Here is an 18,132-nt window from a genome sequence, read left to right as displayed (position 1 = left end):
GGACATTTAGAGAACCAGAGAAGAGCTGGGTTGAAATAGCAATGAAAAGAAAACCAAGCAAAGGAAAAACATAAGACAATGATTAACTGTAAGGATTCAAACAGCTGTGTAGGAAAGAAAACCTATTCACAGTAGACCACACAGCTCAGCTGTAAACATTATCTACATCGTTATTACAATGTAAACATTTAATACTGAATAAAGAAAGAATATGGTCTAACTGTATGGAAGGGATGGGGGGATAGGAGCCATGTGTTGAGGAGTGGATGAAAGGGAGTTAAATTCTCACCTTCCATAATGAGAAATCAATAGATGTGGAGGTAAATTCCAAAAGATTCATCTGAAGAGTTTAAAGTACTACCTCTGAGAAGGGAAAATGAGGGAAAAGGGTTTGGGGGTGATCATTGTTTTTCCTATTCATCCTTATAAAGCTGTTCAGCTTAATAAACTACAATATGTTTAAACTTCTGTCAAACAAAAACTAAAATGAAACAAAACAAAAATAAACAATTACAATCCACCAGCCCCCATAACATGTTCCCTCATCCCAGTACCTGTCATGAATTATTGTAATTACTGTCTAATGTCTGCCTTCTATGAAGTCAGGGACTCTGTCTGCCTTTTTTCTCACTTATTCCAAGTACCCAGTATAGAGCTTGACAGATATAGAAGTTCAATAAATATTTGTGAGAGGAATGAATTTTTAACAAAATGAATGTACAGACATAGGAAAAAGACTAAGGTTCTATAACAAAATGTCAACAGTAGTTCTCATTTAGTCATGAGATTATGTATCCTTAAATATTTTTCCTATATTTTATAAACATTCTTTAATTGACATGCATTACTTTTGTAGTTAAAAAAGCATTTTAAAATCTATTTTTACAGACAACGTTGGGAAGCACTACAAGTTTCAAAATTGAGAACACCTTATGGCAAAGTATCATTTAAGCATCTAATTTCATAAGAAAACTATGCTGCATTTATTGTGACTGAACTTAAAAAGATGAAGTGATGGCCAGGCACGGTGGCTCACACCTGTAATCCCAGCACTTTGGGAGACTGAGGTGGGCAGATCACCTGAGGTCAGGAGTTTGAAACCAACCTGGCCAACATGGTGAAACCCCGTCTCTACCAAAAGTAAAAAAATTAGCCAGGCGTGGTGGCAGGCGCCTGTAATCCCAGCTACTTAGAGGCTGAGGCAGGAGAATTGCTTGAACCAGGTAGGCAGAGGTTGCAGTGAGCAGAGATTGTGCCACTGCACTCCAGCCTGGGTGACACAGCGAGACTCCATCTCAAAAAATAAAAATAAAAAATGAAAAACAATTTTAACCCCCTTACATTCAGATGTATGGACCCAAGTAAAAACAAACAGTACATCGTTACATCTGAATCTCTTTACAACTGTGCCTCCAGGTGACGCAAGTCTGAACCCACTGGCATTTCCTACCCAGATTTTTAAGGCACTGGCTTTCACAACAAGCTGGCCCTAGCAAAGCAATTTACTTGCAAGGAAGTTTGTCTTACAATTGCTACTGCCCCTACGAACAAATTTGTCATGTGTGGCTACTGCAGGCATCTATGTGTGTTATTTGTAGGCCATTCAAAGTTCACCATTGTAAAGCACAAATCCCGTTGTTTGAAGGAGCCCCGGAAATATTAAAGGTGGCCATACGTAACAGCACAAAGAAGAAGTTACCTGTGGCTTTCTTCAAGCTGTTTCGAGGCCGAGCGGGCGTGGGATGGAGGGTCTTCACGGGCTCTTTGGGACCTTCTCGGCAATCTCCCCCTCTAAAGCCAGGACAGCACCTCCATTCCAACTGCGTCACTGTCTTATACCTAGTGACATACCTAGGTCTGAAGTTCACTCGATACCTGTGGGCACAAGGGATGGCATCTCTCTTTATTGGCTGCCATTACAAGCATCTTCCAGCGCTAGACCCAAATAAAGAGGATTCAGGGCACGCAGGACCCTGCCTGCTCTCCAGGTTGGCCCAGAGGGGATGTTAGTCTCCTCGGTTCAGATCTGGCTGTGGGGGGTTCAGCCTAACTCAGATCAGCCTCAGGAAGGCAGGGGCTCTCCGATCCTCCACCTGCCCTGAGCACCCCTGTTTCCCAGCAAGGAGAACACACGGCTTAGAAAATCTCCACCAAGACTCCCATTTGAGAAGGACAATTTTCAGCCCCCAAACTGAGCTTTTGTATCACCAGTCATCTGTTCTACAATTCACAGTTTGTGGGGACTTGTTTCAGGTGTCACTAGCGATTGTTTTGTTTTGTGTTTTAAAGAAATATTCCTGCCCAGGCACGGTGGCTCACGCCTGTAATCCCAGCACTCTGGGAGGCCGAGGCGGGCAGATCACTTGAGGCCAGGAGTTCGAGACCAGCCTGGCCAACATGGTAAAACCCTGTCTCTACAAAAAATACAAAAATTAGCCAGGCGTGGTGGCGTGTGCCTGTAGTCCCAGCTATGGCTGAGGCATGAGAATTGTTTGAATCCAGAAGGCAGAGGTTGTGGTGAGCCAAGATCATTCCACTGCACTGCAGCCTGGGCGACAGAGCGAGACTGTCTCAAAAAAAAGAGAAAGAAACATCCCTGGCGCCCTGCTCTCCATCATGTCTGTGTGTTTACTGCTGCACTTTCCTGATACTAGCAGGGGTGGCCCCCAGCTTTTGCAGGTGGCAGCTCACACTATTTGTGTTCGCTTTTGTACAAAGATGCCCTGGTTCATACTGTGACAGAAATCAGGAAGCAGGACTGGAAGCTCTCAAAAAGCCCTATTGACAGTGCACATTCCCTCATGCCCTGAGATATCACACAGAGAGCTTTGCAGTGAGCTGGAAAGTCCTCCCGACTAACAGACTTCGACAGCCCCACAGCCCTGGGCTCACCAGGGATGGAACCAGGAGTTCAGCCCCCACAGCGGCCCCTGTTCACAGCACAGGCAAAAACCACAGCCACACAGGATGGGGCCTCCCTTCAGCCCAATTGCGATTTCCTGCCTTGGAAATCATCTCTCTTGAAACTCTTCAGCTCCTCTTCATTTCTTACACCAGCACCAGCAGCTGGCCTTCTTCTTGAGCCAATTCCCAGAAAGCAACAGGCTGAGTGTCACTTTTTCAGGGTTGCTGAGAGCTGCCCAGAGGGGAGGCGGGACAATAGCAGCAGGGGGGTTACCCAGCAAATCTCTTCCCTCCCAAGCGCCAGCCCTGTGGCAGGTAGACTTCAAAGTGACCTCCCTAAGGAAAGCACAAATCATGTGCTGGACCTTTGACACGTGATGGACCTTTGACATCCTCCCCGAGGGCCACACCCTGACAATTACACCCTGGGTCTAGGATCCACCCCGCTGGGACTGGCCAGGCACCCTTCAGAATCCCAAGAGGAACCTGCTGACAGCCAGGACCCGCCAAGCCCATTAGACTTCCTAGCACCTTCCACTGTATCTGTTTCCTTGGGTTTTTCTTGTGTTTTGTTTTGTAGAGATAGGTATCACTTGGTCGCCCAGGCTGGAGTGCAGTGGTACGATCATGGTTCACTGCAACCTCAAACTCCTGGGCTCAAGCAATCCTCCCACCTCGGCCTCCCAAAATGCTGAGATTACAGCCACCATGCCTGGGTAATTTTATTTATTTATTTATTTATTTATTTATTTATTTATTTGAGATGGAGTTTCACTGTTGTTGCCCAGGCTGGAGTGCAATGGTGCGATCTCGGCTCACTGCAACCTCTGACTCCTGGGTTCAAGTGATTCTCCCAACTCAGCCTCCCAAGTAGTGGGGATTACAGGCACCTGCCACTATGCCCGGCTATTTTTTGTATTTTTAGTAGAGACAGGGTTTCACCATGTTGGCTGGACTGGTCTTGAACTCCTGACCTGAGGTGATCCACCCACCTTGGCCCCCCAAAGTGCTGGGATTACAGGTGTGAGCCACCGTGCCCGGCCAATTTTTTATTTTTTTTTTTTTAAGAGTTAGGGTCTCATTATGTTGCCCAGGCTAGTCTCGAGCCCATGGCCTCAAGTGATCCCCCAACCTCAGCCTCCAAGTGCTGGGATTACAGGCATGAGCCACCATGCCTGGCCTGTTTGCCTTGGTCTTTCGGGCAGTGGTTCTTAGCTTCAGCCATCAGAATCACTCCGGAGACTGAAAAAATGCCCATGCCTGGGTCTCACCCTCAGAGCTTCCGATTTAAGGGGTCTGGGGTGGCGGCCAGGCATGCAGATATTGGAAAGCTCCAGATAGCCTTTTCCAAGGAAAACTGAAGAGGAAGCCTGATAGTAAAATGGAAAAACAAGGGCTGCTCAGGGGGTTGGGGGGATGAGGAGGGGAAAGACCTTCCTTCCAGGCTCTTCTCTCATTCTTGTCCACCTCCACCAAGGCCCTACTATACATTTTCCCCTTTTCACAAGTGAGAAAACAGAGGCTCATGGGGTTAAGTGACTTGTCCAAGTTCAAACAGCCTGGAAGGGGCAGGGCTGTTGAACTCAAGCGTCCTCCCTGCACCCCACACGAACAGCCCTTCTCTCGGGTGATGCCTTACGTTTGAGGAAGCAGCCCTACCTGGAGATGTTCCAGAAGGCCCTGAGGGCTCGGTAAGAAGGTAGGCAACCCCCACTTCGGCCAACCCATTCCTGGGCATCCCACCCGTGGCCAGGGACACGCCAGCCCTCGGTCTCCACCACCACCTAGCAAGAGTCCTCTGTGTGGTCCTCGAAAATGTAAGAAGGGAAGAAAGCATCATTGCACTGGATTGTTTTGCGTTCTCCAGTAGAGCATAATGCCGGAAGAATGTGTAATCTCAGAAAAACGTGGTTCCTCTGAGCATTCAGACTGAATGTGAAATGTGTTTGCTCTCGGGTTTTGTTCATCTGCCAGGAGAGGACGGCCCAGGCCTGCATGAAACGCCCTCAGAGGCGGCCGAGCCGGGCCGGGCAGAGCACACTCCTGTGCCCACTGAAGAGGAACGGCCCCCAGTCCAGCCCAGCAGGGGGCTGTGACCTCCATCATGCCCCAGAGTGGAAGAAAGGCCTTGCTGTGCCAACACACTTTGTTCTTTTCTTTCAAGGCAATTGTATTTTGGGGCCAGCTCCCCAGCTCCTAATGCAGGAAAGTTCCCTGCAGCCCCCGCCCCTCCCACTCTACACATGTTCTCTCCACTCCTGCTCGGCATCTAATCTGCCTGCTGTTGAGTTTCTGGCCAAGGGAGTTCAGGTTGAGGCGCTCCTGACAAGTTTTCAAGCCTAGCGTGGGGAAGAGGCCTTCCTGGCTGGCACCAACAGCTAGAACCCGTCAGCAGCCACCTCCTGCCGTGGGAAAGCTCCCTAGGGATGTCGCATGGTGATGACAAGGCTGGATCTCAGAGGTGGCCTTGGGCGTGCTAGTCATCCCTCAGGCTCAGTTGGGAGGGAGCTCGGGGGAGGGGGAGATGAAAGGGTTGTCCAATCCCAAATCCCTACTGGGATTTTCCCAGCAGAAAGGGGTTCCCACTAAGGCAGTAGCCAGCTAGAAGGTTCCCTAGAGGATGGGGAGCAACCAAGGAAGATTCTGGGTCACCCTCTTCATCACCTAAGGCACGGTAGGAAAATAGCCAGTGAGCTTAGAAAATGCCAAGGAATTTTCAGGAAAATTGTGCCTTACTTGGTGGAGGGTGCTCGTACCTTTCTAAAAGTCCCCAAGTCATTGTCAAGTGCAGCCAGAGTGGAGAAGCCCCAGATCCAGGCTCCATTTCTTCCCTCCAGGGAATCGGCCACCCTCGTATTAGGCCTGGGAGCCAGAGGACCAGGCAGGGGACATGAAGCAGAGGCAGGCGGCCCAAGCATCCCCAGGGGCCCCTGGGCTGCGAGCACACGGGAGATGCTCACTGGATCCAGAATCAGTCCACTAACTGCAGTGTGGGGGTGGCCAAGCCGAGGGACCCGCAGCCAGAGGAACAGTTAAGGCGGCCGGGCTGGGCGGCGCTGGAGGGGCGGAGCAGGAGCTGCAGCCCTGGCTCCCTTCCCAGCCTCGGCTGTGACTGTGATAGTTCCCCAGCCCTCTGGAGAGCCCCGTCCACAGCTGCCTTGGGTATGGGCGGGGGCGGTCCTTGGGGCTGTAACCCTGGGCCTGTTGCCCTGCCGCCTCACCCCTGTGAACTCTCCCCCATTCCAGCCAAGTCTGCTTTCCCCCGCCTCTTCCTCTAAAACCCTTTTTGGAGGTGAAACAAGGGTTTCCCATTTTTATGGGTTCAGCCACTGTGTCAAGACACTGGACTGGCCCAGGAGATTCTAATGAGAAGGAAGGTATCAAAAAAAAAAAAAAAAAAAAAAAAAAGGCCTGGAAAAGTTGTGTCAGTGTCCAGGGGCCATATGACTGGAAGTGTCCCTGTTAAAATGTGATAAAATGACAATACCTCCACTTGACGTCACCCCCACAAAGACTCCTTCTACTGACTCAAGTTGAGACCTCCTTCCTAACACACCTCAGTTCACACTTGTGTTTGCTCACTCCCTGTTTGTCTTCCCTGCCAGAATGTAAGTGCCATGAGGATAGCATTCCTGTTGGTTTTGTTCACTGTAACATCCCATTTAAAAAAATTAATATACCAGGTTGGGCACAGTGGCTCATGGCTGTATTCCTAGCACTCTGGGAGGCCAAAGGAGTGAGGATCACTGAGCTCAGGAGTTCAAGACCAGCCTGGGCAACACAGCAAAACCTCATCTCTACTAAAAATCTTTAAAAGTTAGCTATGCATGGTGATACACACCTCTTATCCCAGCTACTTGGGAGGCTGAGGCAGGAGGATCATGTGAGCCCTTGAAGTTGAGACTGCAGTGAGCCATGATCACACCCATTGCACTCCAGCCTGGGCGACAGAGACCCTACCTCAAAAAATAAATCTATCGAATACACTGATTTTTTGGGGGGCAGGGGGTAGACGGAGTCTCCCTCTGTCTCCCAGGCTGGAGTGCAGTGGTGCAGTCTTGGTTCACTGCAACCTCTGCCTCCTGGGCTCAAGCGATTCTCCTGCCTCAGCCTCTTGAGTAGCTGAGATTACGGGTACCCACAACCACGTCAAGCTTTTTTTTTTTTTTTTTTGTATTTTTTTGTATTTTTAGTAGAGATGGGGTTTCACCATGTTGGCCAGGCTGGTCTTGAACTCCTGACTACAGGTGATGCGCCTGCCTCAGCCTCCCAAAGTGCTGGGATTACAGGCATGAGCCACGGTGCCCAGCCAAACTTTTAGGAGCAGTTTTAGATTTACAGACAAATTGAGAAGAGGTACATCAATTTCTCATATACTTCCCTCCATCACGTACAGCCTCTCTATCAATGTCCCCCCTCAGAGTGGTGCATTTGTTACAACTGACGAACCCAACCTCCAGTGACACACCATCGACACCAAGTCCATAGCTCACCTCAGGGTTCACTCATGGTGCGGTCCATTCTGTAGATCTGGACAAATATATAATAACATGGATCTACCATTAGAGTATCGTACAGGGCATTTCACTGCCCTAAAAATCCTCTATGCCCCACCTATTCATCCCTCAGCTTTTTACTATCTCCATAGCTTTGCTATTTCCAGAATGTCATATAGTTGGAATCATACAGTATGTAGCCTTTTCTTCTTTGTTTGTTCTACAGGGTCTTGCTGTCTTGCCCAGGCTGGAGTGCAGTGGTGCAATGACAGCTTACTGCAGCCTTGACCTCCCATGCTCAAGCAATCCTCCGGCCTCAGCCTTCTGAAGAGCTGAGGCAAGAGGCACGCACCATCATGCCTGGCTAATTTTTGTTTCTAATTTTTTGTAAAGACAGGGTCTCACCCTGTTGCCCAGGCTGGTCTCGAACTCCTGAGATCCAGTAATCCTCCCACCTCAGTCTCCTAAAGTGTTGGGATTACAGGTGTGAGCCACTGCACCTGGCTATCTGTAGCCTTTTCTGATCAGCTTCTTTCACTTACTAACATGTATTTAAATTTCCTCCTTGTCTTTCCATGGCTTCATGATTCATTTCTTTTTAGTGCTGTATAACATTCCATCATCCTTTCTTAAAAACATCCCTGTTTTTAGGCCAGCCATGGTGGCTCACACCCGTAATCCCAGCATGTTGTGAAGCTGAGGCCAGCGGATCACTTGAGGTCAGGAGTTTGAGGCCAGCCTGGTCAACATGGTGAAACACCGTCTCTACTAAAAATACAAAAAAAAAAAAAAATTAGCCGTGTGTGGTTGTATGCACCTGTAGTTCCAGCTACTCAGGAGGCTGAGGCATAAGAATCGCTTGAAACTGGGAGGTGGAGGTTGCAGTGAGCCAAGGTGGCACCACAGCACCCCAGCCCGGGCAACAGAGTAAAACTGTGGCCAAAAAAATATATATTAAGTTAAATCAATAATTAATCAAACAATTAATGACCAGTCATCTTGTGCTAGCAGGTTTTAGGGAGTCCAGTGTCCATACTGTAAACCCCAGAGTCATCCTCAGGTCTAATCAAAGCAGATGTGAATTCCTGAGTCTTTCCAGAACCAAGTCAAGCTCCAGGATCCTTAGGCTGTAATGATCTGGACGAGAATCACACCAGAGCCGACCTAGGGCTGTGCTGTCCAATAAGGTAGCCATTGGCTGTATGTGGCTCTTAACATTTAAACCAATTAAGATTGAACATTTCCTTCCTCAGTCACACTAGGCGTATTTCACAGACTTAACAGCACAAGTGGCAGTGGTCGTGCCCGCAGTGTTGGGCAGCGTGAACATCTCCATCATCGCACAACATTCTACCCGACAGGGCTGCGCTGGGGTACATGAGACTGTTGAGTAATCAGCAGCAGGCACGCCTCTGTTCACATCTCGATCCCTAACCCCCATCAACCTGTTTCTGTCTCCCCCGACCCCAATCCATTCCAGACCTACGAATGGAATCTTCCCTGAAAATACCCGCATGTCCTGGAGGGAATCATCCGAGGGGACCATCTCTCCAGCTGCTCCACAAGGCAAGACTCCTTGCCGTCCTTGTGTTTATGGCACTGACCTGGGTTTTATTTTGACACAGGCTACTAAAACTGCACAGAACCCAAACCTGGTGCCCCCTGGGGACCCTCGCTTAACGGGATTTCTCCGGAGAGGGAGAGCCGACTTGCTACGAAATCCCTCTCGTTCTAGCCATTGACTGCCCCCAGAGGCCTGCAGCCAGCTCTTCTTGCTTCATTCGTGTGTTGGGGAACACAGTATTGACTGGAACAGAGCCAAGAGGATGGAGGAAGAAACCAGAAAGGAGGTGTTTCCGCAGGGATGGTAGGAAGTACCCTAGCCAGGCCAGGAGGAAGAACTGCCCGCCCCAAAGAAGGAAAATGAGCATTTCCAGGAGACTCCGATTCTCATACAGGACAGACTGGGTTGGGTTACCTGGAATCCGCTACTGCGCTGTTTCCACAGAGCAGTAGTTCATTCCAGCCACCGTAATTCATTCTTTTCAAATTTTGGTAAAATACATATAACATAAAATTTAGAATCTTTTTTTCTTTTCTTGAGACAGGGTCTCACTCTGTCACCCAAGCTAGAGTGCAGTGGCGTGATCTCGGCTCACTGCAACCTGTACCTCCTGGGTTCAAGTGATTCTCCTGCCTCGGTCTCGCAAGTAGCTAAAATTACAGGCACCTGCCACTAAGCCTGGCTAATTTTCGTATTTTCAGTAGAGACAGGGTCTCACCATGTTGGCCAAGCTGGTCTCGAACTCCTGACCTCAGGTGGTCTGCCAGCCTCTGCCTCCCAAAGTGCTGGGATTACAGGCGTGAGCCACCGCACCCGGCCACCTGAAATTTAGCATCTTAACCACTTTTAAGCATACAATTCTGCCGTGTTAAGCACACTCACGTTGTTATGTAATCATCACCACTAACCATCTCTAGAACTGTTTCACCTTCCCAGACTGAAACTCTGTCCCCATTAAACACCAACTCCTCATTCCCCTCTGTCCCCAGTTCCTGGAAACCACCACTGTACGTTCTCTATGAACTTGATGACTCTTATACCCCATTTAAATGCAATTATAGAGTATTTGTCTCTTTGCGACTGGCTTACTCCACTCAGCATAACATCCTTAAGGCTCGTCCGGGTCGTGGTGTCAGAATTTCCTTCCTTTTCCACAGCAATTCACTTTTACAAAGCTGACTTCAGTGTTCTAATTTAGAAATTCACAAAACAGTGGACTGATTTTCTTTCTTTCTCTTTTGAGATGGAGCATGGGTCTGTTACCCAGGCAGGAGTGCAGTGATCTTAGCTCACTGCTACCTCCACCTCCTGGGTTCAAGTGATTCTCCTGCCTCAGCCTCCTGAGTAGCTGGGATTACAGGCACACGCCACCATGCCTGACTAATTTTTTGCATTTTTAGTAGAGATGGGGTTTTGCCATGTTGGTTAGGCGGGTCTCAAACGACTGACCTCAAGTGATCTGCCCACCTCAGCCTCCCAAAGTGCTGGGATAACAGGCGTGAGCCACAGCGCCCAGCCAGTAGACTGATTTTCTAGGAACTACTTATAACAAATGTTTTGTTTGTTTAAAAAAAAAAAAAAGTCAACCAATGAATAAAAAAATAAGCTTTTTTCTTAGACGATATAGCATGAGAAAAAAAAAAAGAGGGCTTTTTATATTTATTGACACTGCTAAACGTGTTGGGCAGTAGAGGTTATAAAGTTTGAAATAGGAAGTGATTTCAAAACTAGTTGAAGGAAAAGTAGTTCTGTCCAGTGGAAGAAACACTTCCCATTTGAATCCACTTTGTCCTACTGACAGTCAAAAATTGGCTGTTTGAAACCATGTGCGTCTATAAAGCCAATCTCTGCATATTAGGAGGGGCCCTCTGACCCCTGAGATCCCCTTCCAATGCAAACATTCCACAGTCTGAAAAGTCTCCCACTCCAGATAAAGTCAAGGAACCAAAGGACCTTCTTGCAGCTTAAAGCACATCAAACGCCAAACTCAGAATTTTCATCTTATCTCTTTCTGCTGCATTACATATTTTAATCAGATCTCTACATGGAGAAATTGATAACATGAAAGCAAAGAAATATGAAAATATTTCACTTGGCCTTTTAGGAAAATTCATCTAAATTCTAAAAGCCAGAATGCCTGGGCAAATGTATTTCTGAAACACAAAATGTATCCAATGAATCTAAAAGATTGAAGAGCCCTGATAAAAATTAGATTATAATGTAGCTTTGTACATATTTTTAAAATAACAGATCTAAGACCAATGCAGTGTGTTCAAAATGAAAATATTCTACAGGAAGCTGTTTCCCAGTACAAAGGATATATCTGCTGGAGAAACCACAATTGCAAGCTGCTTATTTTTCCATTTCCTCTTGAATTAATTTCCTTATCACAGAAAGTGGCAAGCTAGATTTTAAAATCTAAAATCCTGGCCAGGCACAGTGGCTCACATCTGTAATCCCAGACTTTGGGAGGCCGAGGCGGACCGATCACGAGGTCAAGAGATCGAGACCATCCTGGCTAACACGGTGAAACCCTGTCTCTACTAAAAATACAAAAACTTAGCCAGGTATGGTGGTGGGCGCCTGTAGTCCCAGCTACTCAGGAGGCTGAGGCAGGAGAATGGCGTGAACCTGAGAGGCAGAGCTTGCAGCAAGCCAAGATCGTGCCACTGCACTCCAGCCTTGGTGACAGAGCAAGACTCCGTCTCAAAAAAAAAAAATCTAAAATTCTTTTCACTTCTCAGTATTTTTGCTCTGATCATATAGTGTAAGGAACAGGAGTTTTCCCCACAATTTATTACCCCCCATATCCCAAAAGATGGAACGATTCTACAGTCCAAAAGAAAGGTGATGAAAGAAAACCACAGCAGCTCTGCTGCGAGGCTCAGTCCCAACTTGGCTGCAGCAGACAGTGAAGTTGTTATTCTTAGATTTACTAGGAGAGCAGGACCTTCCTTCTGAGCAAACTCACATGGCTGAAAATGACATCATCTCCAAGTGCAGGCTGCGCCCAGCCCCATGAAATACAGCTCAGTGCATGCCTTCCACCGTGGGAGACGCATCCCAAAACTCAAGGCACTGCCCTAAGCGTGGGGAGGAGGGAGTGAGCGTGGGGCATCCCACGAGCCTTAGCTAACTGGCATGGCTGAACCATCCAAGACTTGGTGGAGGCCCGAATCCTCCTAAAGAATTATTGCTGCTGCAGGCTGTTTCAGCCAAATACATTCTATACTATCCCATTCTGAAACTGACATCATGTTTACTCATTCCTGGAGGCAGAATCACAGAACACTGGTCTCACGATCCCTCCCTCATCAACTCCCCGAGTGTTCCCACGGCACGGCCATGAGAACATCTGCTGGCCTGAGCCATTAACGTGGTGCTCACCGTGAAGCGACCCTCCCTCCCTGGACTTGGGATCCGACCCTTTCTATTTAGAGCTGCTGAGCAACTCTGTTTCGATTATTTCCTTTCTTTTTTAATGGCCCAAGTTCTCCTACAAAAGTCACAAGAATGACTGACATTCTTTCTCCTGCTTATCCCTTGACCTGGCCTTTCCCTGGTTTGCAGCACCGGCACCCTCCCTCTTCAAGGACTTTGGTCACCCCGTGCTTTTCTCTTCCCAGGCGCCACATCCTCCAGCTGAATCAAGTGATTCAGCTTCAGAATCACTTGAACCCAGGAGGTGGAGAGAACTGACCATCCACTGTTCTCAGTGTTGTTTTTAGATCCTGTACATCAAGAGAAGTGGCCGTGGCATCCCTTTTAGAATCAAGTTCAGACCTTTGGGTAAAGGCCACAGATGCTGACAAGCTCTCAAACAGGCCACACCTGTAACCTGGTGCCAGTCACTCAGAAGCATCGAAAATCTGGAGACATTAAGAGCTTCTTTGCAGATATAAACATAGTTTCTTCCTTTTGGCAAATTTATTCTCGTTTTAAAAATATCTACATTTGAAAACACAGGGACACTTACATTTCTGTTCTAACTTATGACCATATGGAAGGAAAAGGACTCAAACACTATAACCTGGTTTCAAATTTCTTCCACAGTCCGGGCTAACGCAGTGTGACTATGTTTTCGAAATTCACACTTCACATAGTGAGGTGCAGACGTTCTTATTCACCTGCACTCTGCTCAGGAGCGGCATGGCGTTTCTGGAAGAAAGTGCCAGAGCCTAACCCACCTCCGGGCTGGAGGGATAGACAGTACCAAGGAGGGGAGGGGGCTGCTTAGTGAGATAAAGAGAAGAACTGATGCAGTTATTTTCCCCATTCTGTGTGTCACCATGTCTTCAGCAAATGATGGCACACACATGCGCGCGCGCACACACACACACACATACACACACACACACGAATCTATTCAACAACAAAAAGTAATCAACTACAGCTGGGTGCAGTGGGGCACACCTGGAGTCCTAGCCACTCAGGAGGCTAAGGAGGGATTGCTTAAGCCCAGGAGTTTGAGACCAGCATGGGCAACATAGCGAGACCCTGTCTCTTAAAAAGAAAAAAGTAATCAACTACTAATATATACTATTATACAACCTGAATGTGTTTATTTGCTCTTAAATGTGAGGGGTGATGGAGGAAGTGGCCATGGGGGAGTAAGACAGAGAGAGGAGCTTTTCTCCAGGACGATCAGGGTGGCCAACAGACTTTTAAGGTTGGGGACAACTATGATGTCCTTTAAGTCATTTGTGTTGTGACGGTCATCAGTAAAGTCCTCAGGACTTATGCAGGCTTGTGCGACTGTACTTTGGACTTATGCAGGCTTGTGCGACTGTACTTCTATTAGAGAACTTGAGGGTATGAGGCTTCACATCAAGGCCAACCTAGAGTGGTTCAGACAGCTAGCACAGAACTTGGGAGGCTGCAGGACACTAAGCCTTGGGAATCGTCCCTGTCTACATGGAAGATTTGGGGCTGCCCCAGTTCCTGTACTTCCAGAGGAATGAGACACATATATAGACTTTTGAGGTGAAGAGGAGCCCAACTGACATCTATTCACAATTTTTTTCATTTCTTAAATTTTTATTTCTTTATTTAGAGACAGAGTCTCACTCTGTTGCCCAGGCTGGAGTGCAGTGACGCGATCTCAGCTCACTGCAAGCTCTGCCTCCTGGGTTCACGCCATTCTGCCTCAGCCTCCTCAGTAGCTGAGACTACAGGCGCTCGCTACCACGCCCAGCTAATTTTTTGTATTTTTAGTAGAGACGGGATTTCGCTGTGTTAGCCAGGATAGTCTCGATCTCCTGACCTCATGATCCGCCTGCCTCGGCCTCCCAAAGTGCTGGGATTACAGGCATGAGCTACTGCGCCCGGCTGTTTATTTTGTTGCGATGGAGTCTCTCTGTCGCCCAGGCTGGAGTGCAGTGTTACAATCTTGGCTCACTGTAATCTCTGCCTCCTGGATTCAAGTGATTCTCCTGCCTCAGCCTCCTGAGTAGCCGGGATTACAGGCGTGCACCACCAGGTCTCGGTAATTTTTGTATTTTGAATAGAAATGGGTTTTTGCCATGTTGGCCAGGCTGGTGTCGAACTCCTGACCTCAGGTGATCCGCCTGCCTCGGCCTCCCAAAGCGCTAGCATTATAGGCATGAGCCACCATGCCCTGCCCCGGCCTATAAGTTTTAAATATAGGTGGTTTGCTTCCCATTTCTTTAAAATTAAGTTTTTGGTGTTTTTTTTTTAAATCACATAATCTGCATTATTTTGTTGTTTTATTTAAATAAAACACTTAAGATCTGTGGGTTAAGCAGTGTTTCTTGTCCTCTTAATAATAAACATGGGCATAAGCTGGCCCACGACCCAAAAAGACTTCACTTTGCCTCAATCAGTTTTTACAAATAAAATATAAAACCAGGCATGGGATTCTCAAAGAAGCCACACAGTTAATATCAAAAACAATTCCCTATGTGTTTAGTATTCACCTTTTTCAAAGAACAGTTACATCTTTGGTCATTGTATCCTCTCGTTAACGCCAAACCCTTCTCTATAGTGGCGTGACATGAAGCCTCACAATTTGAAAGCCATGTCATAGATCAGAGACAGTCACAGCTTAGCAAAAAACACATAAGGTCACACTGAGATGCCAAGTAAGTAATCTACATTACAATTTATATCATTATTTTGGTTGATTTAATTAGAATCTACCATATCACATCACTTTAGCTGCAAGCTACTGCTTTTTCATAGAGTATTAAAAACCATTTTCAGTCCAGGCACGGTGACTCATGGCGGTAATCCCAGCACTATGGGAGGCCAAGGCAGGAGGATCGCTTGAGCATAAGGGTTCGAGGCCAGCCTGGCAACATGGTGAGACCCCATATGAATTTTTTATGTTAAAAAAAAATTCAGACTATATATCTCACAATTTCCATTTTAAAAATACAAGCCATGGACAGTTGTTCAAATTTATAGTCTGCATGACTGAAAATTGAAAACCCAACCCGGATCACATGATTCTTAGCAGAAGAAAAGACAAGCTAAAAGCACTTGCTTTTTCATCCATTCATTAAGCAACAGCAGCATCCTTTGGATGCCTACCAGGTGGTAACCAGGCACCACAGCCTTTCTTGAGCCATCAGTATTCAATATGAAGCAATTATGCTAATATGGAAACCGTACGAACAATAAACATATCTCTATCATCCGTAACAACTGAGGTGCACTAGTCCCAGCTTAGCCAAAGATCAGTTACATCAGACAAGATGTAACTGCTCTAATCCTCAGTTACCTCAAATACCAACTAAGATTTATAATATTTGCTCCTCTTTTGTCCCCCAGACATTACAACAATAAAAAAGGAAAAAGCTTTGAAACAATAAAGCTTTACAGAAACAAAAATTATATACAGTGTATTTATTTACCATAAGGCAAACATTTGCAATAAAAACTTGGATTCCCTCCATATAATGGACTCCACTGCCCACATGAACGGTTATAATTTCTGACCATCAGGTGATGAATAATGAGGTCCTGATTGTCTCTCAGATAAAAGCAATCCTGCCATAACCTCCAAATGACAGGCCATGAACTAATTCAACTTCCTTTGCAACATGTGGTTCTTTCTAGCAATACCCTCAACAGAGGAGCACACAGATCCCTGCTCAGTGCCAAACCTCCACGTCCTCAGAAGCTGTGGGGCAGGAGGAGCTGCGGTCCCTGGCCCAGTGCTCACTCCCTCCACTGCCAGCTGGGCATCCCCCTCAGTTCTGGCACGGACTGCCAGTTTCCTGAGTGAGTCCCTCCTGTGCCCCTCACCCCACCCAATCACCCAACCCAAATACATTTTGCACACATGGCTGGTTAGCATTTGAAAGCACAGCTCTGATGGTGTCCCTGCCAGGTGTGGTGCCTCACACCTGTAATCACAACACTTAGGGAGGCAGAGGCAGGAGGATCACTTGAGCTCATGAGTTCGAGGCCAGCCTGGGCAACATAGCAAGATCCCATTCTCCACAAAAAGGGGGGGAAAAACCAAATTTGATGATGTCCCTAATGAAAGCATTTGTGACCCTCCTTTGCATGGATAATAAAGTCCACACTCCCAACGACAGTGTCACGGACTGAATTGTGTGCCCCCAAGAAAGATATGTTGGAGTCCCAACCCCCAGTACTGGAAAAGGTGACTTAATTTGGAGATACAGTCTTTACAGAGGTGATGAAGTTAAAACAAGGTCATTAGAGTGGGTACTAATCCAATAGGTCTGGTGTTGTTAGAAAATGGGGAAAATTTAGTTAACAGGGTAGCTAAAGAAAAAAAAGGTGGGTAGGGGAATTTGGAGACAGAGACAGGCACACAGAGGAAAGATGATGTGAAAAGACACAGGGAGAAGACGGACGTCTACAAGCCACAGAGAGAGGCCTGGAACAGATCCTTCCCTCGAAGCTCTCAGGAGAACCAACCCTGCCGATGTCTTGATCTATGACCCCCTGTGGACACCCGCCTCCAGGTCCCTGCTCGTGCGTCTTGGCTTACGCTGACCTTGGCCTTCTCTCACATCTGCATATTTTCAACTAGAAGCTTCCTTCAAAGTCCTAAGACGTCACCACTTGCAAACAAGTTCTCGGATTCCTCCTGGCTGGAAATAACCTTCTTCCACCTCTGAACACCCCCAGCACTTTGTGTTTCTCTTACTGTCATTCTCATTCCTACCTTTGATGTTGGAATTATTTATGTTTATGTTTCAGTTCACTTGCTAGATGTGAACTTCAGGAAGCCAACAGAAAGATCCTTACTGTATCCCTGTAGAAACTAGTTCTGGGCCACATGTAGGCCTTGCACAAAAATATTTGTTTAATGAAACAAACAGTCTTCAAAATAATAAGTCTTCTTTCAAGCCTATTGAGCTTTCTGCCAATTCAAAATGGCTTATGCTAATTATGAATCCTTAATCCAACATTTTCCAAGGCTATAAATGTGAAATGTTTACTTCATCATGTTTTTATTTTTATTTACTTGAGACAGGGTCTGTCACGTAGGCTGGAGTGCAGTGGCATGATCATAGCTCACTGTAGCCTCAACCTCCCCAGCCCAAGCGAACCTCCCACCTCAGCCTCCTGAGGAGCTGAGACCACAGGCGTGCACCACCATGCCCAGCTAATTTTTGTATTTTTGGTAGAGACTGGGTTTTGCCATGTTGCCCAGGCTGGTCTCTAACACCTGAGCCTGAGTGATCTGCCTGCCTCAGCCTCCCAAAGTGTCATATTACAGGTGTGAGCCACCACGTCTGGTCCATTATTATTTTATCTAGTGTTCTGTATCTGTAATGTATTTCCCATCTCACTTGTTCTTCAGAAACTCCGAGAAGTATCCTTAGTATACTGTAAGTTATTTTGCCACTCTGTATTTCACCATATGTGTTCAGCTACTATATACAAATGATGGTACACACACACAGGAATCTATCCAACAACAAAAAGTAAATCAACTACAGCCAGGTGCAGTGGCACACACCTGGAGTCCTAGCCACTCAGGAGGCTGAGGTGGGAGGATTGCTTGAGCCCAGGAGTTCAAAACAAGTCTGGGCAATATAGTGAGATCCCATCTCAAAAAAAAAAAAAATCAATTACTGATACACACAACATGAATGAATCTCAAAATCTTTCTGTTCAATGAAAGAAGCCAGCTAAAAGAGAGTACAACCTGTATGACTATTT

General features: G+C 46.9%; 1 protein-coding gene across 1 annotated transcript in view; it reads right to left on the bottom strand.

Annotated features, from left to right (window-relative positions):
* The window catches only part of EMILIN2 (elastin microfibril interfacer 2), a 60,412-nt gene that overhangs the window by 27,097 nt on the left and 15,183 nt on the right, over positions 1-18,132 (bottom strand). Inside the window, exon 3 of the mRNA XM_007974520.3 lies at positions 1,700-1,875. Coding sequence (XP_007972711.3) covers positions 1,700-1,875 — 176 coding nt within the window. The remainder of the gene's footprint in view (positions 1-1,699; positions 1,876-18,132) is intronic.

Source organism: Chlorocebus sabaeus, chromosome 18, assembly GCF_047675955.1.
Source record: "Chlorocebus sabaeus isolate Y175 chromosome 18, mChlSab1.0.hap1, whole genome shotgun sequence".
NCBI lineage: Eukaryota > Metazoa > Chordata > Mammalia > Primates > Cercopithecidae > Chlorocebus > Chlorocebus sabaeus.
The sequence above is the reverse complement of the archived record's forward strand: the minus strand, read 5'-3'. Positions and strand labels throughout refer to the sequence as shown.